The 25316-nt window shown below is 29.5% G+C and overlaps 1 protein-coding gene across 9 annotated transcripts in view; it reads left to right on the forward strand.

The window, feature by feature from the left end:
* Positions 1–25316, forward strand: part of Acsl (Acyl-CoA synthetase long-chain) — a 73126-nt gene that overhangs the window by 11344 nt on the left and 36466 nt on the right. For 2 of the 9 annotated variants that reach the window (XM_016047777.4, XM_071184901.2), the window contains exon 2: positions 3859–3942. The exons of 2 other annotated variants lie outside the window; for them this stretch is intronic. In XM_016047777.4, coding sequence (XP_015903263.2) covers positions 3859–3942 — 84 coding nt within the window. Of the gene's footprint in view, positions 1–3858; positions 3943–5055; positions 5559–18227; positions 18695–20790; positions 21032–25316 lie in introns of those variants that run through there. 5 more of the 9 variants (XM_016047779.4, XM_043054306.3, XM_071184900.2 and 2 more) reach the window with 5 other exon arrangements.

The raw sequence follows: 25316 nt of genomic DNA on the forward strand, positions 1-25316 counted from the left end.
AATAATACATTAAAACATAAAGATAGCTACCACTAGAATAAAATTTTACAAAGCGTAGAAAGTTGGCTGCTCTGCAAATGAATTGAAATGAAGAAAGGCAGAAAATTTCTAAGCGGACGTAAGAAAACTCACAGCGTTTCCTTTCCAATTTAATATTTTTAAGGATGACTCAGGGAATTGATTGCTTGCCGTCCAGTGTGGTAGCCCAGGTTCGAATACCAGTGATGGCTGGTCTATACGAATTCCGCATGCGGTCTGCAATAATCACAATGCTGATGTAAAATATCCTCATTGGTAGACGAATCATGGATTAGAGTCCCCTGCCGTCAAGCTAACCGTGGGAGGTTCTTGTGGTCTTCCTCTCCATGTAACACAAATTCGGGTTAGTTCCATCAAAAAATCTTCCACGAAGGCAAATTTGATCCAGGAGTTCCCTTGTCTTCCGGATTGGACTCAAAATTACAAGGCTGCGGAGTTGATCTTTAGCAGTAAAGTTGGATCAGCAGTTCAACGACAATTATAAAATAAAATAAAATATTCTTTAAACAGAAATCAGAGATTCTCTAACAGGAAAAATTTTCCTTCTTCACTTTCATTCTACGCAGCAGAAAAGTGGGGACATTTGATATTTACTGGAGTGAATTTTGAAAATCTTGGTAATGATTACGCTACTAGCGCAAGAAAACTTTAGTTTGGAGAGATAAACCTACTGCTGGTTTGAAATCAGCGGCACGAAAATATCTATGATCTGTTGGAAAAAATCACGCGCAACAAAAAAAACAACAAAAAAAGTTCTTTGGAGCAATTAGATTTATTAACTCTCAAAATCGATGTAATAAAATGTTCCTCATTGTTATTGATAGCAGCTCAAAGCGTTGCAATAAATCTAACGCATAATGTTTCCGTAATATTTTAAATTAATTTGATTTTCGGTAGCTAAACTCCTTTTTTAATTAGCATCTTATAGAGCGAAACATATTACTTTCCTTGTAAAAACCAGTTTTTCATTGACTATATTTTGGGTGATGTAAAATAATTGCTTAACCTACATTGACCTGGGATATTTGTACTTCCTTCTCCTTTATTCTCGTAATTCACTAGCTTATCTAAATTCACACATCAATGTCACACGCTGGACGTGAAGAGTATAATTACCACAACTCAATTTGTACTCAATTCAATGCGGCCATTGTGTCTAATTAGCAGACAAAGCATGAACAGCTCTTAACATTTTGAACTCGTGCCTTAGTTCTTACAAAACTTTATTTAAAATTTTAAAACTTAAAAAAGTTTTTTTTATATTTTACTATGTTTTATAATAATATAATTTTATATTATGTTATATTATACTGATATATATAATATAATATATATTATATTATATATTGCATTATATTATACTAATATATATAATATATTATATTATATTATATTATATTATATTATATTATATTATATTATATTATATTATATTATATTATATTATATTATATTATATTATATTATATTATATTATACAAGGGGGCTAAACCCTCTGTTCGCTGACGCTCACAGACTCCGATGTTTCCCTAGCAATAATTGCTGTTCCTTGGCATTAAGTCCTGTAATGAACTGTTCGTCAAGACACGGTTCCCAGTTAAACACCAAAGTCAAGCATTGCTGACTGCGGTCAGTAAGCAGGTGGGTGACCACTTCGATCATCCTGCATAGGGACCGAGAGTAAGCGGTATCAGTGATCGTTAAACTGTTCTACCGTAAAGTATTCCACTTTGCGTGCAGGTCATCAGGCTACCAAAATAGGTGAGCTACCTCCCCCCCCCCCCGCAGAGGATCTAAATTGATGACATATCTTCGGATCATTCTCAGAGATGTTTCCCAGACCGTCGCCAATAGCCCATTGTGCAGCTCTTGTATAATGTAAAATAAAGTACCTACCTACCTATATAAATTTTATGCTGGTGGAAACCAAACCAATATAAAAATTAATATTGGAAAACTATATCCTACCATGTGATTTTCCAGATACTAAAAATGTATTCACAACAATGAAAAACTGCAACACCATCGTAAATTTTTATATTTAGTAAGATATTACATTATATTATATTGCATTATTAATATAATATAATATAATATAATATAATATAATATAATATAATATAATATAATATAATATAATATAATATAATATAATATAATATAATATAATATAATATAATATAATATAATATAATATAATATAATATAATATAATATAATATAATATAATATAATATATTATAATAAAGGCTCCGAAGACTTTACGACAGAAAAGTTTAATTAAGACCAAAACAGCACTCATTTGGTCACTTCGCACGCTGATCAAAGTGATCACCCATCTGCTCACTGTCCACTGCCAGTGATGCTTGAATTCGGTTTTTTAATGGGAACCACGCCTTATTATCAGTTCACAGACTTTTTGGTTTTAAATACGACGAAAAGTCTTAAATATTGTTATTTTCTTGGTTTATTATACATTGCTGCCAACTTGCGTTGTCGTAAGGAAAGACAGTGGAAGTAATATAAACATTATTATTTCCACAAATGAAATTGTTCTCCCACCAAACGTGCTGGAGAGAAAAGGTAGCGACTTCGAAACTATCCGTGACTCTGGGTTTTTCTTTGATCTGCCATTCTCTAACTTGTGCTGTTTGTTATTCAACATTACGAGTTTTTGTACATTTTTACGTGCATGCATAAAATATTTATTTACTTTATTTTTAAGCATATATATGCTGGCTTGTGTCATTATAAAGTATTATTTACAAGATTTGTTAATTTAACGAACTGCTAGCAAAAGTCAGAAGGAGATCACAAATATACCACAAGGATTTCGGCCGTATTCGAACCTGCAACCTTAGATGTATCATGGATTAGAATCCCCTTGCTGTTGGGTGAACCATTTGAGGTTTTCGTGGTTTCCCTCCTTATTTAACGTAGATTGAGGGTTAGTTTCAACGAAGAGTCCACCACCAAGTCTAGTTTTTTTAAATGCTTGTTCCAGGAGATCCCGTGTCTTCTGTGTTGGCTTTAAGATAACAAACAAGACTACGGAGTTGAACATTGGTAGTCGCAAACTCAGATTAGGGTCGGCTGTCTGACGACGGTAATAAAATGAAAAAAACATCCTTTTTTTTATAGAAATTCAATTTCAATAAAGTTTTTGTCACAATTATTCTATTTTGGCAAGCTTATACTCCGATTAACACCCTGAACATCGAATTACTCTGCCACATATAGGTACTTTCTCTTTTAAGTTCTTAATAAAATGAATGACGCTTACTTTTTTCCACAGTTTACTGTTACCTGGACTATTATGTAGCCTTTGCATACGCTTTTTTTTATTCTTATAGTTGTAGTTCATTTATACGTTTCACAAGAGCTGCACAATGGGCTATTGGCGACGGTCTGGGAAACATCCCTGAGGATGATCCGAAGAAATGCCATCACAATTTTCATCCTCTGCAGGGGGGGTGGCACCCCCGCTTCTGCAGTCCGACGACCTGCACGCGAAATCGAGCACTTTACAGTAGAACAGTTTAAGGAGGACCGATACCGCAAGCCCTCGGTCCCTACGCAGACTGATACAGATGGTCACCCATCCGCACACTGACTTTCAGGCAGTGATACTTGACTTCATGCCTAACGTTACTCCATATTTCCGATTAATGACTACCCGTTTTCTCCATATAACAATTTTCCTCTGATTCTTGCTACATGACAATTTGCTTGATTTAAGTATCACTGCTTTGTAGTTGTGTTTTAAAATACAATTTTAGATATTTCAATTAAGTTTTTCTTTTTTCTATATCTTTGCAGATTCTCCCTTGAATGCAGTTGTTAGATTACGCTATAATATCCGGTCGGAGAAAGTTTGCAATAATCGAACTAAGTTAAAATTAAGTGAGTAATAAATCAAAAGTAATGATATAAAAATAGATTTCAATTCTTAATAAATTCTGTTAACAAAATATCTTATGTTTCCCCGATACTTAGGCAGTATGTCACACTCGCAAAGCAATAATGATTTATCTAAAGAATAAAAAATTCCTGCACAGCCAGAAAAGATCATTAGCACCACTTCCTTTAATATTTTAATCTATATTTTGTTTTTACCGACGATGAAGTGCAGACTTATATTTGATTTTGTGCTATCATTGTTCGGCCTTGTAACTTTGAATTCAACCAAAAAGACAAGGGAACTCTTGGATCATGCAATTGGAGAAACTAACCTTCGTGGAGGACTTTCTGATGGAACTTATCCGAATTTGCGTCACATTTAATAAAAATCCACCGAAGTTTTCCTCGGTCAGTCCAACGGCCGAAATGTTCTTGACCACTGTCCGTCTACCACTAGGGATATTTTATGTCACTATGGCTGGTGCGAAACTTTAGAAACATTCCATTCGAACAGCCATCGCTGGGATTCAAACCTGGGTCGAAATTGATATAATAATCAGATTTTTACTTATTGAGATACATAAAAGCAAAAGACAAATACTAATTATCTTTATAAATTAATTAAGTGACAGGGCATCAACAAATCCTAGATTTGTTTGTAATGTCTTGCACTAGCACTTTTATTTCATTATGCAAATTCATGTTTAATTTATTTAAGTTTTGATAAATAGCAATTATTTACCAAAAATCTCTATTTTAATGAATATAAAAATTAAAAAATACTATTTTTTAGTTAAAAATCATGTAATTCCATAAAATATTAGACACCGTGTGAAAATTTTTATCACTTTACTTTTTCCTCTTATTTTTCTTGTTTTTTGTAGATAACTTCAAACTCACTAGATATTTTTTTAACTTATTTTTGGAAATGATAATTGACAAAAAAAAAAAAAAAAAAGAAATAAATAAATAAAAGCAATACTAAAATGTAAGTCAAGTTCAATACTTCATTACTCCTCCCCATTCAAACATTATCTCCAGAGAGGTTTCAAGGGTTAATTTAGAAGATAAATTCTACTGAACCTATAAAAAATGTTAATAGTATTCTTATCAACTATGATAAGATGATGATAATTCTTTCCTACTATTATTAGAGTAGTCTTATCTTCTGCGGAGACCTTGAATCTAAAATCGGGAAATGTGATCTTGGAACGTGGGGTTTGTTTACACTGAAAAGGATTATTTCGTTAAGTCAATGAGGGTAAAGGTCAATTCAATCTTATAATCCAAGAACATCACGTTTGCTGGGGAGAGGGCGGAGTTTTTGATGACGTGGGGACCACGTTTCTGCGGTATGACTTAATAGTTACAAACTATTCTACAAAATATTCTGGAATTGGAACCTTAAACCTTTTAATTGGAACCTTTGAATACGAAAACTCGTGGAAGATCAGTTTAAAAATTGAAGAGTTTAGGTACTATAATCCTGCACTATGACTAGCTCAGGTAGTTTTTTTTTTCCTCGTTCTATAATACTATTTGTATTCGAGCAACAATTGTTATGATTTTAGTTTTATAATTATTTGTAGTTTATATTGATTTTCAAAACGAGTATACAGGTTTGCAAACAAATTTTATAACCATTATTCTATTTGCATGAATTTATTCTTTGGTATGATTTTATCGAATTTTTTAATTAAAAGTACTATAATTAAATCTCAAAAACAAGGATATTGTGACGAGAACGATAAAACTTCTTTTACTACACACGAAATGTCTAAGTTCAATTCTTATAATCTTTGTTATGATTTTAACTTTATAAATGCTTCTAGTGGAATTTAATTTTTAAAAGCCAAACTTGTTGTAATAGGCAGTTTTTACTCACCATAAAATGGTTTATATAAATTATATGCGCCGTTCAACCTTTGTTATGGTTTGATTTAACCTTATATCTAGAAGAACGTGTGTACTTATATTTTAAAAACACTAACATTGTAGTATTTCTCATTATGTTTACTATAATACGATTTGTATAAGTTCAATTCGTGTAACATTTGCTGTGCTTTTATAGAAAATTATAGTTCATTATAAACTAAATAATTTTGTATAACACTCATATCGTGATGAGTAATCATCTTATTATAATCTGATTAAAATAAATTAAATTCGCGTAACGTTTGTTATGATTTAAACATTTCAAGTACTTTTAGATGAATTTAATTTTGAAAGTAGTCTTTTATAATAAAAATATTCTTTCTTACAATTTACTTCTAGTTACATAATCTTATTTTAAAAGCAAATTTAGTGTACTTATTAAATAGTTTATTTTTCGCAGAAAAAAGATTTATATAAATGGAATCCATACAGCTATTGATATAAGTTTATGCAATTTCAAAATTACTGGCAGTTTAATTTAAAAATACCTATTGTAAGAACTGTGGTTTTCTTTCGGTATTGCAATTTGTGAAAAGTGAGTGTTTATAATTTTTAATATGATTTAATTTAGTTTCGTAATTTCCGTTGGTATTATTTAATTTTAGATCACGTATATTGTTATAAAAATATATTGAGTTTTTTCTCAAGAAATTATGATTTTTTTATATAATATATTAGTAGAAGAGTGTAATAAAACTTGTGTCTAATAAGAAATTTGAATAACTAAATAACCATTAATAAATATTTTCTTAGATAGCCACTTAATCATTTGGACCACCGTTAGTTTTTCATAAGATTGTTTTATAACAATTTATTGAAAATTTCCAGAATTATACTTATGTGCGTAATAATTAGTGAAATTTTCAATCCGTTCTGAAAAGCATTTGTGACAAAGAACAATTCCCATGCAGTCAATACAATGTTTCTGCTTGTGCGTTCCTCTTAAGTTTTAATTATATATTTTTTTAATTAACTTATTAGTTTGACTTAAATTTGAATTGCTTTTAAGCACATGAAAATATCTCTAATAATTTCTAAAGTAAACTCCATCTGGCAGGAAAAAAAATCCACAAACAAATTAAACATTCGAGTTTTATCAAACAATCAAGTCAAGTGTTATAGTCCTTTTTAATTTTGTGTTTGTAATAAATTGAAATTGTGTAACATTCTCTCATGAGTTAGAATATAAAACAATTTTAATTTATATCATTCAATTTATTACAAAACTTTTCATATTTCATTGAAATTGAGTTAGTTTTTCAACTTAAATTTCTTTAGTTTTTCAACTTAAATTTCTTATCTTTGATTTCGATGACTTTGTCGTAGTATTTGTATTTTAAATTAGGTAATAAAAATTAAAAATCGATGTCATATTTTTGATCAAAAAATGCAAATTAATTATTTATAAATTGCCATTGCTTACATATTTGATATCGATTTGTTCATAATTTTTAACAATTTTAATTTATTTTGCAGTTCTAGTTCCCGAATGTCTTAATTTATGAATATTATTTTGATTTATTTATCGGAGTTAGTTTAAGCGTTTTATAAAAATTTGTTGACTTGCATACAATGGACTCATTTTTGGAAGTTTTTTCTGAGTACATTCAATAAAATATTTTTAAAATTGGTAAATCGACAGTATATTTAATATTTGCGTAATTTGCTTCGAATTGATTAAGTAGTTTTCATTGAATTTCAACGATGCAAATTATCATTTGCATTTATTTCCAGCAATTAACTCTTGTTAATACTTGGATGCATTATTAAATAAAATGTTCTTTTCAATGATTTATCGCTAGAGCGATTTTTTAAAACGTTTAAATTTCGAATAATCGAGAAATAAAAATATTTAAATTATCGCTACGTTACTAAAAATAATTTAATGAGTTTAATTCGATCACGAGTCAAGAAAATTGCTATGCTTAGTATAGCGGAATTCCAAATTTGAAATTGCTCTAGATGAAAAAGCAAGCATATTCTTTTTGCGTAGCAAATAAACAGGGAAAAGTCTAGACTGTCACGCGATACCTTGTGTCCTTTTGACCTTGAGCCCTGGACTAATGTCTTTCATCGGAATAAATTAGTATCATTTAAAGGTAAGAATTAATTTTTTAAACTTGAAATGCTTCAAATGATCACATTACTCTTTATAATTTTAAAATTTTTTTTCAATCAGTGTCTTATGAGATTATAGTTGTGTTCGTAATTTTGGTCATTTTCCGGCTATCTAGAGAACTCAAACCATAACTAGAGCTGCGCGTCTAATCAACACCTCCTAGAAGAAAGAAGGCCTGAGCACAGATTAATTTAATAGTCAGACCTAACGAACATAAACTGCTCAGTGGGTGAAAAATAAGAAAGATGGGGCTGCTAAGCTGCGCTGTGGTGGTGAATACGAGAGATACCAATACGTTAGGACTACTAAAGGATCAAATTTCTTGTTTATGGTAACCCGTGCGGAGGCCTGTTTTCTAGGAGGTATTGGTCTAATGGCAATGCACTTTTCAACCGTTTCTTGATCGCGATTTATATCCATTTCTACCGTTCAATTAATTTTCTTCAGTGATAATTAGACTGAATAGAACTGATATTTTATTTGGAACTCTTTGTCTGATGACATTTAAACATTGCAACTGCGTCGTTTTCAGTAGCGTCATTAAGAAAGCTTTTCCGATGCTTTCTGAAGTGATATTAAAAAATGTCTTTTTTGTCTTCCAAAAAAATTTTAAATCATTAATTTCAAATTATAATTAAAAATTATGATTAATTAATTATAATTTAAAATTAATTTCTTGAAGTTCAAAGTTAAATTTTGAAGTCTAATGAAATTTTCTTTATTAAATGAAATAAATCAACTAGAAAATAATGTAAAAATTTGTCTGAAAACGTTTTCGTTGATTAAAGCTGGGCAATCCAAAAAAAATTCAGTATCAAATTGAAATAGCCCATTGTGCAGCTCTAGTGCGACGTAAAGTAACAACAACAAATTGAAATTATCGATCTTTGGAAAACAATTTTTATTCTAATTTTAGAGACGTACGTTAAAAAAATGTAAATGAATAATAAGTCATTTAAATTTTATTAATACCGCTTTTTTTAAAAAAAAAATATTTGTCAACAATTTAAATAATTTATAGTTTTATTTATAATCGTTATGAAATCTAAGTATCATTTAAAAAAGATTACTGATGATTCTTAATAACTATTCTAGTTACAGCTAGGCATACATAATCCGCATAATTATTATAAGAATTGCCTCAGATTTAAGTTTGATCCTTCTTTTTACTTTCTCGTAAGTAATCAGACACCACTATCATATTTTGGGCCCATGTCCTTTTCATTTTTCAAAATGAGAAGAGTGTGTTAGGTAGCTTTAAAATTTCATTTTTAACATTTATTTTACATAGTTTAGAAATTCTTGGCCATTATAATGTAATATAAATAAAAATTTCTGTATATACATCTGAAATCATTGGATTAAGAATTTTTCAAAAAGAAAAGACTTTCGGAGTGATAACTAATAACGTGAATTCGAAAAACAAATTTATCGTCACTATGATTTATGTTCAGGGTTGAAATAAAGACTGAAAATAGGAAGCACTTTAAGTAAAACCATTTCTTTTTATTTTTTATAACTATTTAACTTATTTCTAGTTACAGTGAAGTAGTTTTTGTATATAAACTAAAATTGCAAAAAAATCTTGGTAGATACAAAAATTTTAATTTTCTTGAAAAAATATGTTTCTTGAGGAAAGAAATAATATCTGTTTAGACCTGTAGTGGGTCAGGAAATACTGCTCACATTCCAATAATTTCACCCGGGTTCGAATCCGAGAGATGAATCCTCAATACGAATTTCGCGTCAAGCTCGCCCCGACAATACTGTCATAAGATATCCTCTGTGGTAAACGGATCTTGGTTTAAAGCCTCTTTGCCGCCAGCCTAACCGTGGGAGTGTTTCGTGGTTTTACTCTCCATGTGACGCAAATGTGGGTTAGTGCCATCAAAAATGGCCTCCACGAAGACAAAGTTCTGCCAATACCTCTTCCAGGATTCCCTTGGTCTTCTGACTTGAGTTCCTAATTATAAATCTACGAAGTTGAATGTTGGAGTTGAGTCGTTGACAGCAAAGTTTGGTCGACAATTTAACGACGTTTAAATTGCATTAAAAAAGATTACTTACTACTTTATTTAACAATAAAGATTAAAATGACAATTCTTTAAACGACGTATTGTTTGAATAATTTTAAATAGATTAACATTTGTCGTTAGAAGAAATAAATCATTATTTTTCAAATGCATAGCCTTGTTGATGTACCGGATTGTTTTTAAAATTTAACTCAAATTAAAATGTAATCTTTTTGAAGTAACATATTTAATGGCGCATTACATAAGATATATCCGCGTTTATCTTTTGATATAAAACTCGTATGATGTATCAAAAGTTAAAATTCAAAGTTCAGTTTATGCCGCAACTCGTGAGGAAATTTCAAAGCCAATAATTCTTTTCAGACTTTTTAAGGTTATTCGGCATTTGTTGTGGCGACGTCATAATAAGTCTTGATTAAACTGATAATAAGTTATAATGATTATATTCGATTTCGTGGGATTATTAAGAAATGATTAAGAGAATGATTAGATAAGAAATGATTATTAAAAAATGATTGTATCTTCGCAGTTAATTTCAAATATTCCATTACGAAATAATTCTTTATCACATATACAAATAAATGTTTCACATCATTTTAAAACGTATTTTCAAATGTTGAAAAAAATCGCGACAATTTAAGCGATTGCAAAAATAATTACTAAGATACTATTGCGAAATAAAATATTTATAGCCGAGATACTATTAAATTTCTTTAAAAATGCATTTTCATTATTTAGAAAGTCATGTTAGATTTAAAAAACGTTTACTATAGCAGTATTCAATACTCTTATTGGATATAATTGTATATAATCACTGACCTATTAATTTTTAGTAAAAATTGTATTTGTCAATCTTGGAAAAAAATAGAAATGAAACGCGCAGCAACAAAATGTAATTTAAATTTAGTTTCCAGTTTAGAAACGGTTGTAAAAATAAATTCAAGAATATTCTCACAAATTATTTATATCCGAGATGTGAAGTTTCGATAAAAGTTCATTTATTTCATTAGTCAAGTTTGCTTTGTTAAATAGCTATTAAAACAGTATTGAATATCCAGTAACCAATTGTTAAAATTTAATATTCTGTTAAATTCCATTTAAAAAAAAATTTTATCATGAAAAAAAAAATCGCGTGATTTTTTGAAAAGATTAAAAAATATAAATTCAAAGATATTACGAGGGTTGCTATTTATATTTCTGGCCTTGGCAACAGTAAGTGTTGCTAGGCGACCGCAGACGATTTTAATCGAAAGTTTGATATTTTTAAACATAAATTCAGCAGACGATTTACCATTATAGCTTCATTTGTGTTGTTGACAGTAAATTGAAAAGTTCTTCTCTTTCAAAAAATGGAATTGAATCGTAAACATTTTCGTGCCATTATTTTTCATAACTTTCGACGTGGATTGTCAAGACGAGTGCTTCGATGAACTTAATTCTTTATTCAGCGATAAAGTACCATCCTACAGCACTGTAAAAAATTGGTATAACGAATTTAATCGTGGTCGATGTTCGATCCAGGACGAAATCCCTTGCAGGTCGTCCAAAATCCGTTGTTGTGCCAGAAAAGATCGATGCTGTGCGTGAACTGATAAAGCAAGATCGTCATGTGACATACCGTGAGATAGAGGCGTCTTTGGACATTAGTATGACTAGCATCAATAAAATATTGCATGAACATTTGAGAGTAAAAAAAAATTTGTTCGCGTTGGATCCCGCATAATCTGACACACGCTCAAAAAAAAAGGCTCGTGTCGATTGGTGCAAGGAAATGTTGGAAAAATACGTTCAAGGTACATCAAAGGCTGTGTATAACATCTACACAGGTGACGAATCATGGATCTATGCATATGAGCCGGAAACAAAACAGCAATCAACTGTATGGGTCTTCCAAGACGAGGCAAAACCAACAAAAGTTGTTCGAGGAAGAAGCACATCGGAACAAATGATTGCCTGTTTCTTCGGCATTAACGGTCATGTGGCAACAGTGGCGTTAGAGCAACGCAGGACGGTCAATTCTGAATGGTACACGACCATTTGTTTGCCAGAAGTCATCGGAGAAATTCGAAAAAAAGCAGAAGAACAGGCGAATCATTCTTCATCATGACAATGCGAGCTGTCACACATCGACTCAAACAAAGGCATTTCTGACGGAGCGAAAGATCGAACTGATGGGTCATCCGCCGTGCAGCCCTGATTTGGCACTCAATGACTTCTTCTTATTCCCACACATCAAAAATAAATTACGTGGACTACTATTTTTGACCCCCGAAGAAGCGGTTGATGCATTCAAAACGCATGTTTTGGAGTTACCTCAATCGGACTGGAAAAAGTGCTTTGAAAATTGGTTCAAACGCAAGCAAAAGTGTATTGATCATCATGGAGAATATTTTGAAAAACAATAAAACCAATTTCGATCCTATATATTTGTTTTTTCATTATTAGGCCAGAAATATAAATAGCAACCCTCGTATATACGTATTCAAACTATTTACAATAAGTGGAGTAAAAAATAACTTTAAATAAAATTTATAAAAGAAAGAATAATACATTAAAGCACAAACATAACTACCACTAGAAGAATTTTTTCTAAATAGCGTAGAAAGTTGGCTGGTCTGGAAAATCCATGTGAGCCTATAGAGAGGTAATAAAAAGTATTGAATATTTCATTGCAATAAGACTATTTACAACCAAATTACTGAACAATTTCATCAAAAAATATATCTCATCGTTGAACATATAGCGGTTAGCCATTAAGCATTTTTACAGATAGTAGTGGGCTGCTCGCTAACGCTCGCCAACCCCCGAAAATTGCTACGCAATCTTAGATGGTTTGCTTCGTTCGCTACTATCTTAGGTACATTGCAAATGCACAAAATTCTAAGAATTCAAAACAATCATTCAAATCCATATAAAAACTTTTTTTTTTTTTTAAAAATTACATCTTTTTAGTAAATACTAAGTCATTAAAATAAATTAATATTTTAATAGATGACATGTAATTCGTTAAACCTATTATAAATGTGCTATAGTATAATTCGTAATATAAATCAAAAATCGTCAAATAAATTCGTAATAATTCGTAATAAATTCGTGAAAAAAAGCGCTTTCGACAAAATACAAAAATAGAAATCTATCGACAAAGACTACTCACTTCTGTCTAGCTTAATAGTATGAGATTGCCACAGCTGATGCTCTCTGGTTATTTCAGTTTCCGTTTTTAAAAGCGCTCTATGTTGAGCCACCTCAGCTAGATTTGGCATGTGACATTTTTAGCGGCAATCATTGGTCGATTCGCCGTGTAAGAGAAATAGTAACGTAGATAAAGTAAACGCTGCCACCGGTGGAAAAGAAATACAGCCAAAATTTGGGAACCACGTAAGAAAGTTATATATATTAGATCTTTTCAAAGAGGCTATTTCAATAAAACTGTTCACAGGCAACAAACTGTTTAAATTCCATTATCCCTTTGATACAGCTGGGACATCGGTGTGCCTTTTATACATTATTTTTCTGGTGAACTTATTACAAGTAAAATTATATTTTCTTTTTCTATTGGAATGACAACCTTTGCGGGCCTGAACCTTCCCGAGAACCTGACTTCTATTCCGCCCAAAATATATCTTGGTATTTTTTAATTGTAAAAACAGTCCAAGAGTTACAAAAAATCAGATCATCAGAATTTGTGCTACTATATAAGATTTAAAAAAAAATTAAATTCAGTTTCGGTTTTTATTTAAAAATTTTAATTAATTTTGTAAATTAAAGACATTTTGATGATGAATAACTATTTCTCTTAAAGATATGTAATGATGAATAACTGCAAATCATTGCGAATTTGAAGAATTATTTGGAAATGAGCCGTCTTTGCAAGATTTTATCGTGAAAAAAGACTTCGGTGTTACAAGCTGTATTTCAAAACTATAAATTATTAAAATGCTAAATATAATATTTTTCATTTATTTTTACCTAAATTCATACAAAATAATGTAAAAGTATCTAAAAAAATGTGTTCAATAAAAATTCTGCTTCTAAGGATTAACAAAACTACTGTATGTAAATGTGTAAAAATTCGCTATCTGCATAACATTCGCTAAACTACATTTAAAGATTTAATTTCAAAATCCTTTTTTCTTTTTAAATAATTTGCAGTTTCATTTCAATTTAAAGAAATGTAAGTTTCGTTTCAAAAAATTTAGTTTTCTTAGAAGTAATAAGAACAAAATGTTGATGACTTAAGATTGCTTTGGGATTAACAATCCTATGCTTCCGTTCAATGCCAAAAAATTAAACTATTTTTTTCTTTCGAATTTATTTGGATTATATTTAGGCGAAAAGTTCTTTTGTCTGTAAAATTTAGAAAAGATAGTGAAATCCAAAAGCATAATAATTTTTATATCCAAAATATATATTTGTTAATTAATGAACCATCACAATATTTTATTTACTAGCCACAAAAATGCATCGACAGCAATAACAAAACCGCTCTAGATCATTAAAATGTTTCATGCAGCACAGAGAATAATTTTCATTGCGAAGTAAAATTTAATAAAAAAAGTTCTAACTTAAAAAAACAGTTTAAAAAAAATAAAAAAAAAAAATTTTGAAAATAAAGTCATATGCTTACAGTTGGGTTTCTCAGGAACTACTCGACCGATTTCACTCAAACTTTGAATTTTGCCATGTAAAATTGCATTCTTTAAAGCGATGCAAAATATTGTATGCCTTACTATTCAAACTTTTTCGACTATTATTATATTGGATATACTAATTGTAAATCTTCGCTCAGAAATTTTTAAAATAGATTAAGAAATTCTTGAAATATGGCGAAATATGCGAAAAGAAAAATTGATATTAAGTGATCTAAACTTAGGATCGTTTTCCTGATCAAACTATGAGAACCCTATTTCCCAGATTGCTACTACCCCTTAATTTTTGGTTGTCAGAAGTCTAAATCCATCTATAAAAAGTTATGTTTATTCAGAGAAAGTACATTTTTATGTCTGTTCTAGTAACTTAATTGATCTATCTTAATTGATCTATAAGTAAGGTAAACTGGCTGCGCACTTCATAAAGAATTAAAAAAAAAGCTTGAGGTGTACTGCAAGTAAATTGATTTTTGATTATATTACGAAATATTAAGATAAAGTATTAAATGTCAATTTTTGTTATTCCTTTTTTCATTGATTTAAATTTTGCCCTACTTTTCCGTGACCGTAATTTCTTCCGGCTCTGTGATAATGATCACAGTGATGTAGGTTTTATGAACTAAACATCCTGTAATTTTTTCCTGCACAGGAGTTGAAGGAGTATCATTAATTTCAATTAATAAAATCTATTAGCGTTTGTTTATTTTCCTTTTATTCTACCTTGAGTGTAAAAATAGAAACGAATGAAATAATTTGAGCTTGTTTTCGAAGAAAAATGAATGGAATTATTTATATAATTTATAAATGGAGACATTCATTCGATTTTAATAGTTTCAAAAACGTTAGAATAGTTAAAAAAATGGTTAAGAAAACAGTCCTGGGAATATAACTAAACTTAGTTGTAATACTAATTTTAAAAATAGGTTGCAATAAATAATGAAATAAAAATGCTCGCTTGCATTTGTCCTTCATTTGAAAGTGATTGATATTGCCTTTTCATTTTTTTTTTTTTCGAATTTCATCTTTTTATATTTCATTACTTCATATTATCATTTTAATTTTCAAGTCGAGTATGCATAACAATGGAAGCTCGAATTCTTATTATTGGCATCTAATTCGCAATTTCACTGAGTTAATAATTTTAGAAAAAATAATTGAAGATAATGAAATTTCATGTAGAGAGTAAACTTGCTCTACTTTGCGATAATAGTTTTATCAATGGTAAATCTTGATTCATTAAACTCTTTTTAGAATCGTTTAGATTATCAGTGTACACATAATAAAAACTTAAATATAAAAGCCATTTCTAATTCATTCGTGATAAAACTTAATAAAAAAAAATTCAGAAGGGCTAATAATCTGCAAAATTTAGTGTTCTATTAGGAACCACAAAATCGAATATTTTTCCCGAACACGCAATTAGCATGATATCGACAATTAATAAGTAAACAAACTTGCAGTTTTGCTTCCATTAGATCAATATCTTTCATTTTAAGGTGCCCTAATTATATTATCTTTTTTTCTAACAGTTTCTGCATCAAACTGGGTTAACAACTTCGAATGATCAGTTGTAGATTCGGAGTAGAAAAAGTAATTTTTGGTATGGTTTAGAATAGTTCATTCCGGCTTTCAAAATAGAATACTGGTTCTCATTTTTCGTTTTTGCGTCATACATAATTTCAAATATTTTATTTTTCTCTGAATTTCGTTACAGATAGCCGCATCGTCTTGTTTTCTTAATTATTAAAATCTTACAATTTAGAGGCCTGCTTTTATTTTATTTCATATATTTTTGCATTGGATATTAAAGTATATTTTTCGTACGTAATGTTCGTGCATAGCTCAATATAACGTTCTCAATTTAAACTATATAAGATGCCAGAAAAGCATAAAAACTTTAAAAAATCTAGAAATATTCTCTAAACTTAAAAAGCTAATACAGATGTTTATTATTTTTGGTATCTGATATTATTTCAATAGATTACACCGATTGGTGCTGGGGGAAAAGGTAAGTTTGATAATTTAAATAGGGAATCGTGGGTTTGTGCTAAATAGTGCTATATTTTTGTTTAAGTCGAACCATATCTATTTGCTCAGCAATATAACTTATTTTGATAAGGTTACATCAGAGCATCTGTGCAAAATGCGCGACATTTTTTTTTAAATCGAACATTCTGAAGACAGAAATTTACTTTAAACTTTTAACTCAATGTGCAATACAAGTGCAATTTGAAAAAAGCTTTCCCCGAATACATCCTCGATTGTCTGGATTTTTCCTTAGAGGACAATCTTTTGCAACCAATTTCGGTGTGAGGCTTTGCCTGAGCGCTTAGCGTCATAAATTTTATATAGCTGCTGCTATATTGTGAAGGATTGGAAACAACATCTCAATAATACTTGGACTAACGCTATCGCAAGACACCCAAAAAGTCACAGTAAGGATCGTAGAAAAAATTTTTTTTGACATTTTTTAAGATTTAATTAAATCAATTTTATTCTTCTGAAGTTTAACTAAGAGAACGCGTTACATTTTATTAAGTAATTGATTGATAATGTAGCTTTTTTTAAGTTTTATGCATTGTCAGTTGTTATACTATTTATATTTCGCTAACGCATAGTATACTATGCACTATTTTACGAATACATTTTTTAATCTTTATTCTACAGTTTTAATCCCTATCTTTTAAATTTATATTTTCATAGGTATTTTACAGAATTTCATAAAAATAACCGAAATAAATAACTAAGATAGTGATTACATTTGATAAAATTTTTTCCCTCTGTTACATGAGATTTTTGAATAACTCATAGTTTCCAGTCACCGTTTTCAAATCTGCAATAGATTTCAATTTACAAACAGCCGTTTTTATGCAATTTAGTAAGATATGCCTAAATTGGAAATTTTGTTTCCACTTCTTATCGACGTAGGGAGTGGTAGTAAAAAGATGATAAAACAATTTAGTTTATGATGCGAGGACACTATATGCTATGGTATGATACATGTATGGTCACATATTTTTTGCCTAATGTGTAATTTTCAAAGAAGCAAGTGAATTCACATTGCATATTATCCTATTCTTTCTTTATAAATTTTAATATTCAGACCAAAAAACTAAACTAAAAATATTGTTTTGGAGAAAAATCTGTAGCTTTGGAACAAAACTAATTTCAGATTTGAGATCGTTTCACTCGAATTAAGTAAGATAACACTTTTATAAATGCAACAAGAAAAATCACTATTGTAAATGGTTGGATACAAACATAGTTTCAAAAATAATTACTGGTTAAAAAAAAGAAAAGAAAAAAGAACCCTAATCATGGAACCGAAGTGTTCCTCAGAACACTTTTCGGGAGCCGCTTGTTCGGACAATATTTGACATCAGTAATTCTTACCCTTCATCTCTAGATTTACGAGAGCATCTGCGGCAACAATGCCGTGTATAATGTTTCGTTTTTCCCCTCGTAAGCTTCATGTAAATTGTGCAATTTATGATGTGAATGAAATGCTTCAATGAATGACTTAAAACGATATTCGTAAAAAGATTCCAAGCCGACAGAGAGAAAAACCGGTTGGGAAGCAGCAGCAGCAAAAAACCGAGAGTTCGAGGTGAAACATTTTCCTCAAGGACCCTGAGGCCGATTTTTGACAACTGACATTCAGTTATGCGTGAGACTACTAATCGGCTGCGTTTCAAATAAGTCTGCTACAAATGCTTTTGTTTGTGTGAACTGCGCATTAAAGTGGCTGCGTATCTTTTTCTCCTTTCTTTCGTTTTTTCCTCTTCTTACGTGAAAGTGTTTTACATCGTTTTATTGTTGTTGAAAGCCTAGACAGATTCGTACTTAATTATTATTTTTATTTATCTGAATCTGTCTATCTCCCTAAAAATATTTTAATGACGCTGTTCATTAACTATGAAGGAAAATTTTGATCGATAAATGATATTTTTTTTTCTAAATAAGAGATTCTAATAGCAATTTTGAAATGACAAAAGCAGCAACTGGTTTGCCGCTACCAGGTAAGTTTTATTGTATTCTTCGAATAATTTTTTAGGGGAGCATTTTCAAGAAAATAAATTTGTTGGCTAACATAAAAAGGCAAATGTCAATGTTTTAGATCAGACTATTGCTCTTACGGGGTCTCGAGAAAATTTGAATGAAGAATGTAATGGAATTTGGATAAAGAATCCACTGTGTAGGAAAATTTTGGATAAAGAATCCACTGTGTAGGAAAATTTTGGATAAAGAATCCACTGTGTAGGAAAATTTTCGATAAAGAATCCACTGTGTTGGTGGATTTTGGATAAAGAATCCACTATATAGGAAAATTTTAGATAAAGAATCCACTATGTAGGAAAATTTTGGATAAGGAATCCACTGTGTAGGAAAATTTTGGATAAATAATCCACTGTGTTGGTGGATTTTGGATAAAGAATCCATTTTGTTGGAAAATTATAGATAAAGAATCCACTGAATAGGAAAATTTGGATAAAAAGAATCCACAGTGTAGGAAAATTTGGGATAAAATATCCACTCTGTAGGAAAATTGCAGCGGAAATCAACTGTTTAGGGAAAATTTGAATTTAAAATAAACTCAATTGTTTAGGAAAAGAATAGTGAAATTTCAGTCTAACGGAGAAATTTGGTTTAGTAAAATAAAATCCACTGTTTAGAAAAAAATATAAAAAAAATTTTTTCTGTTTAACATAAACATTTCTCGAAGACTCTGTTATTAATGGAAAATTTTATCGAAGAATCAAATGTTATTGATTTTTTTTTTAATAAAAACACTTTAAAGGACACCCTTCAAAAAAAGAATACTGTTTAAGAAATTTATTATCCAAGAATCCATAATTAAAGAAAAGTTTTTATCTAGCTCTTTGCTCTTCGGACGATAAAAGTGTTTCTTGTCAGCGAATTTTCCTTTTGAGCTTCATGTAGCCGGTTTAATATTTTGAGGGGCAGACTTGTTTGAAAGGAGTCCTGTCCTTATTATTCTCCTCTCATAAAAAATCATATTGACAAGTTTTTTAATTTCTCTTGACATCGTAATTTAATATTCATATTTTGATTGTTTGGTTGTTTTAGGATCTGTCGTAAATAAACTGTGAAGCGACATTTACTTCTCTGAATATTGCATTTATTCTTCACTGAATACTGCATTTATTCTTCACTGAATATTGCATTTATTCTTCACTGAATATTGCATTTATTCTTCACTGAATATCGCATTTATTCTTCACTGAATGTTGCATTTGTTTTTCACTGATTATTGCATTAAAATGATTTTTAGATTAAAAAAAAAGGATATTTAGGTGATCATTTATTTTGTACACTGTACATTTGAAAAGAACTGTTAGGCATTAATAAGTTATTTTTAAGTGTGAAAATTAAGAGATGTGTTCTCATATAACACTCCTTGAGCCAGTAATCGGCTTTAGTACTGGTAAAAAGTTTAATTTACGTTTCGTATTGTTGTTTATGTTCGGCAAAATAAAGCAGCTTCCAGCTCTTACACCACTATTTATTTTGTTTCATTACACTTGTATACGATGAGTTATTTAAAATCCAGTGATTTTAATGCTTGGCACAATAAAACAAGTACCAGCTTTGCTTTCATTCCGTTGCTTGAACTTTATTCCATTACATTTGTAGAAGAAGGGATAATCTAGATTTCACGTGACCGCTTGTATTTGACAAAAAAAAAAAAAAAAAATTATATTTCAGCTCTTATACTACTTTTTTTTGTTCCACATTACACTTGTCATTGTATAACCGATTAAAAAATTTTGACCTTGTACTTTTGATAATATGCATTCAATTCCACGAAGAAGAGAATTGTTAAACGAATAATTAAAAATTTTTGTCAAAAAAAAAACTAATCACATGTCAATGCGAAAAAGAAAAACGAAACTGCGCGCAATGATAAGTGTATCATTAAAATCAGAAAAACTTATCATTTGACCGTGATAGATCTCAAATGTGGGTTAGTCGCTCCAAGTGCATGGATAAAATGTTTATGAAAAGATATTAAAATCGAATGATTTTGTATCACTTGTAACTTGTACTCCTCGTATGATTAGAAACGAAACTGATAATGAAAACTATCTACGCTGCGACAATAAGTAAATAATGGATTATCAATAGTAAATTTCCGTGTTGTGGGCCGATAAAAAGTGAATAATTTCGTGAAGTGTATGAATGGACTGCTAATTAAAGATATAAAATGGGTATGTTTATCGAAACAAAATTTATTTCTGTAATAAGTAATACGAACTTTAAATAACACATTCATATCGGTTTTGTTTTTGAATAAGGCTTTTCTTTCTGAAGTACTATTTAAAGCTATAAAATGGGTATGTTTATAAACTTTTTATTCCTCTAATAACTTATACAAACTTTAAATAGCACATTCGTATCATTTTTATTTTTAAGAAAGGGCAATGTAAATGAGTATGTTTATACATTTTTTTAATTCCTCTAGTAACCTATACAATCTTTAAATAGCACATTCGTATCATTTTTATTTTTAAGAAAGGGTAATGTACATGGGTATGTTTATACATTTTTTTAATTCCCCTAGTAACTTATACAATCTTTAAATAGCACATTCGAGTAATTTTTATTTTTAAGAAAAGACAATGTAAATGGGTATGTTTATACATTTTTTTTAATTCCTCTAATAACTCATACAAACTTTAAATAGCACATTCGAGTAATTTTTATTTTTAAGAAAAGACAATGTAAATGGGTATGTTTAAACATTTTTTTTAATTCCTCTAATAACTCATACAAACTTTAAATAGCACGTTCGTATCATTTTTATTTTTAAGAAAGGGTAATGTACATGGGTATGTTTATACATTTTTTTAATTCCCCTAGTAACTTATACAATCTTTAAATAGCACATTCGAGTAATTTTTATTTTTAAGAAAAGACAATGTAAATGGTTATGTTTATACATTTTTTTTAATTCCTCTAATAACTCATACAAACTTTAAATAGCACATTCGAGTAATTTTTATTTTTAAGAAAAGACAATGTAAATGGGTATGTTTATACATTTTTTTTAATTCCTCTAATAACTCCTACAAACTTTAAATAGCACATTCGTATCATTTTTATTTTTAAGAAAAGACAATGTAAATGGGTATGTTTATACATTTTTTTTAATTCCTCTAATAACTCATACAAACTTTTAATAGCACATTCGTATCATTTTTATTTTTAAGAAAGGGTAATGTAAATGGGTTTGCTAATGTTTTTTAATCTTGCAATAACTTATACAGACTTTAAATAACACATTCGCATTAGTTTTATTTCTGAGAAAGGTTTCAGTCAGTTATCGCGAGTACTATTTAAAGTTTTAAAATGGGTATGTTTATCAAATATTTTTTTATTTCTGTAATAACGTATACAGACTTTAAATAACACATTCGTATCGGTTTCGTTTTCTGAAGAGGTTTGTTATCTGAAATACTATTTAAAATTTTGTAATCGGTATGCTAATTTATTTATATTTTTGTGTTTATAAATTATAAAACAGAGTTCAAATATTTCTAGCGTTGTTTGATTTCATTACTTTGAGCAAATAATACCTCTTTTGTACATCCGCATCCGGTTTTTATGTTCTAGAATTCTATAAATTTATTCAGTCTAAAGAACTTTGACATTTTGAACGTGTTTTGTTTTAATTTTAAGCTGAGTAGCAATTTAATGCTTCACAAAAACCATAAATATATTTTTCACTTTTTCCTTCTGATTATTATCTAATTATTCAGGTAGTATTACTGTATAGCATTAACTCAGTTTTTGTGTAAACATTACTACTTTTAAGAGTTTTGTTTTATAAAAAAATCACTCCGGGTTTATATTTCAATTTTTTTTTGCTATTTCGCGGTGCAAATCTCATCAATTAAAACTGTTTTATTATAATATTGCTTATTTTTAATTTCATTGCTAATTACTATTACTATACTAATTAATTAATTACTTGTTTATTATAATACTTCCTTATTTTTGAAAAGTTTCTTATACAATTGATTTAATTACTATTTAAGTTTTGAAATTTGAAAAAGTTTAAAATTTTTGACTTAGTGTTTTTTTAATTCAATCGAAAGATTTTTCAACATTTCGTTTTATTTTCTTACACTTCAATATGTATCCTAATTTTAAATCAATTACTAAAACCTGAAACCAACTTTCTAGACATCAAACTATCATTTTTTTCTTAAAACGTTGTTAATAATTTGAATGGTTTAAAAGCTTTTGTATTTTAAATTTTTTTTTATCAAAAATTCGGAAAGCTGTTCATTTGATTAAACTGCAAATTATACATATTTTTAATACTTATCCAAATATTTTATTTAATCTTTAGCTTTCATCTGCGAAACTATTTTTTTTAAATATTTTTAAGGACCATATTTTTTAAATATTGCAATTTATACCATTTTTAACTCTTATTAAATGTACTAGTTTAAATTATTAATAAAACGAATAGTACGTAAAGTTTCATCCTATTCAGAAAGATAAGTTCAAAAAATGTGCTTTTAACATGGAAATAAATAGCTTTGTGTTTTCTTAGATTTACGCACAAATAATTCTGTTTGCTTTTTAGAGAGAAATATTCATCAGATTGCTATATTTTCGCAAAAGGAAAAAGAAAGTCAGCATGAACTAAATTAATGATAACTATTGTAAAAAAGACTTTTTTGTTTTATAGAGGAAATACATCTTAGCTATTTGGGAGAAAAAAAATTATTCACGTATTTGGTCACGCGTCAGTATTTCTGCACCAGAAAAACTGGCATATACATTTCTTAAATGAAAATATTTATTGAAAATTTTTTATGGATACATAATCATCCTGATCCTAGTTCGCCAGACAGCCTAATGTAGGCCAATGCCTCCCTCAGAAGATTTTTCCATAACAACTTCCGATTTATCTTTGATGTTCAATTCTCTTCATTAATTGCAAGAAAATCAGACTCCACCAAATCAGCGTCTCTCTCCGCCTTCTTGTTCCCGTGAATCTAAGAAGCAAAATCTTTTTTATTGTATTGTCATCACTCATTCGAATCACGTGGGCCATCCAATTCATTCTATTTATTTTTATGTATTTAATAATATCAGGTCGTTTATAACTCTTGTGAAGTTCAAAATTAAATCTCCTTATTGTTTTCATTTACACCACCACCAAGTGCTTTATGAATACAAACACACATATTTTTAAGCAAAGAAACTACTGACCAATAAACTTTTTTTTCATGATTTATTTTTTGGTTAACTTCTCCGCTCCATAAATATGTTATATTCACGTATCCTCCAACATTTTAGATTTCACTGAACTATTTTGTTTTTCGTTAATTGGAACCTAAGCGGAAAGTTTTAAAACAAATAAAATTTGTATAAAGTTTTTTCTAGCTTGAATGCATAAGGTTTAACTTGGAATAATAAAGTTGTGGTAGAATAACTATTTTATGAAAAAACTAGACAAGTCAGTTAAAAGGTATAAAATTATTGAATTTTTTGGTTTAACTAGGTAATCTATAGAATAACGATTACTTGATAGTTAAAGTATGAAATGCGGCACTCGAAAGTTCGTTGAACCAGTTTTAGTTGCTTTTAACCAGTTTTGAACCTGCTTTTAGCTGCTTTGCAGAGGCGTTGCGTGTGTACGCTTCCGTTGCTTTGCTTTTAGACCTAATTAATAATATGAGCAATAATAAATTATATCTGCTTTTCCTCATTATTTATTAATTAATCATTCGCATTAGGGTTAAATATTTTTCTTTTCCAGAGATTTTAGCTATTCATGATTAATAAATTTCTAAAATAACTTTGTAATTATTTAATTTTTAGTTTAACGCTAAATCATTAGTTATTTCACAGAATAACTAGGTAAAGTATGAAAGTTTTCAACTATTATATACTTTAGCTGACTTGTGTAATTCTATCATGAAATACCATGTTATTCTATGAAATAGCTGAATTATACATTTTAACTGTAATGTATCCAGAGGATTTTATTCTCTTTTTTTTCTATTTTTGTTTGACTATTTTGTGTGTTTCTTTGGATTACTCTTACTTTATTTTACATTATTAGTTGTCTGAAGCAATGAAATCTAACGGTACCATTATCTATCGAGTTGAGACGGACAACTCAATTATTGCAAGCAGCCAAATTTAATTTTGTGAGACAAGGCAATCGTGTTCACCATGAGACTTTACTTAAATAAATGTATGTATTTTGGTTTGAAACTGTGAAATTACACCTGAAAGTGTAGCAACACTAGAGACAGGAATCTGTGTCCAACCACAGGCGGCATTAAGGATGCATAAACTTTGTCCTGCACAAATTTATCTACTCCCAATACCTCTGCAGAAACACATTACTACTCTTGTGGCGACTATTGAGCTAGTTATTCAGGAAATACCAAGTTATTCTATGGAATAACCGAGTTATACACTTTAACGGTAATGTATGTAAGCCCGTCTGCTGTTTTAAAAATAGCATTTAAGACTTTCAAAAAAACTGTAGTATCACTTGTGACTAGAATCTGTGTCTACACGATGTCCAACCACAAGTGGCATTAAGGATAAATAAGCTTTGTCCTGCACAAATTTATCTACTCCCAATAC

This window comes from Parasteatoda tepidariorum, chromosome 5, assembly GCF_982258835.1.
Source record: "Parasteatoda tepidariorum strain Cologne lab strain chromosome 5, Ptep-v5.0, whole genome shotgun sequence".
Classification (NCBI taxonomy): Eukaryota; Metazoa; Arthropoda; class Arachnida; order Araneae; family Theridiidae; genus Parasteatoda; species Parasteatoda tepidariorum.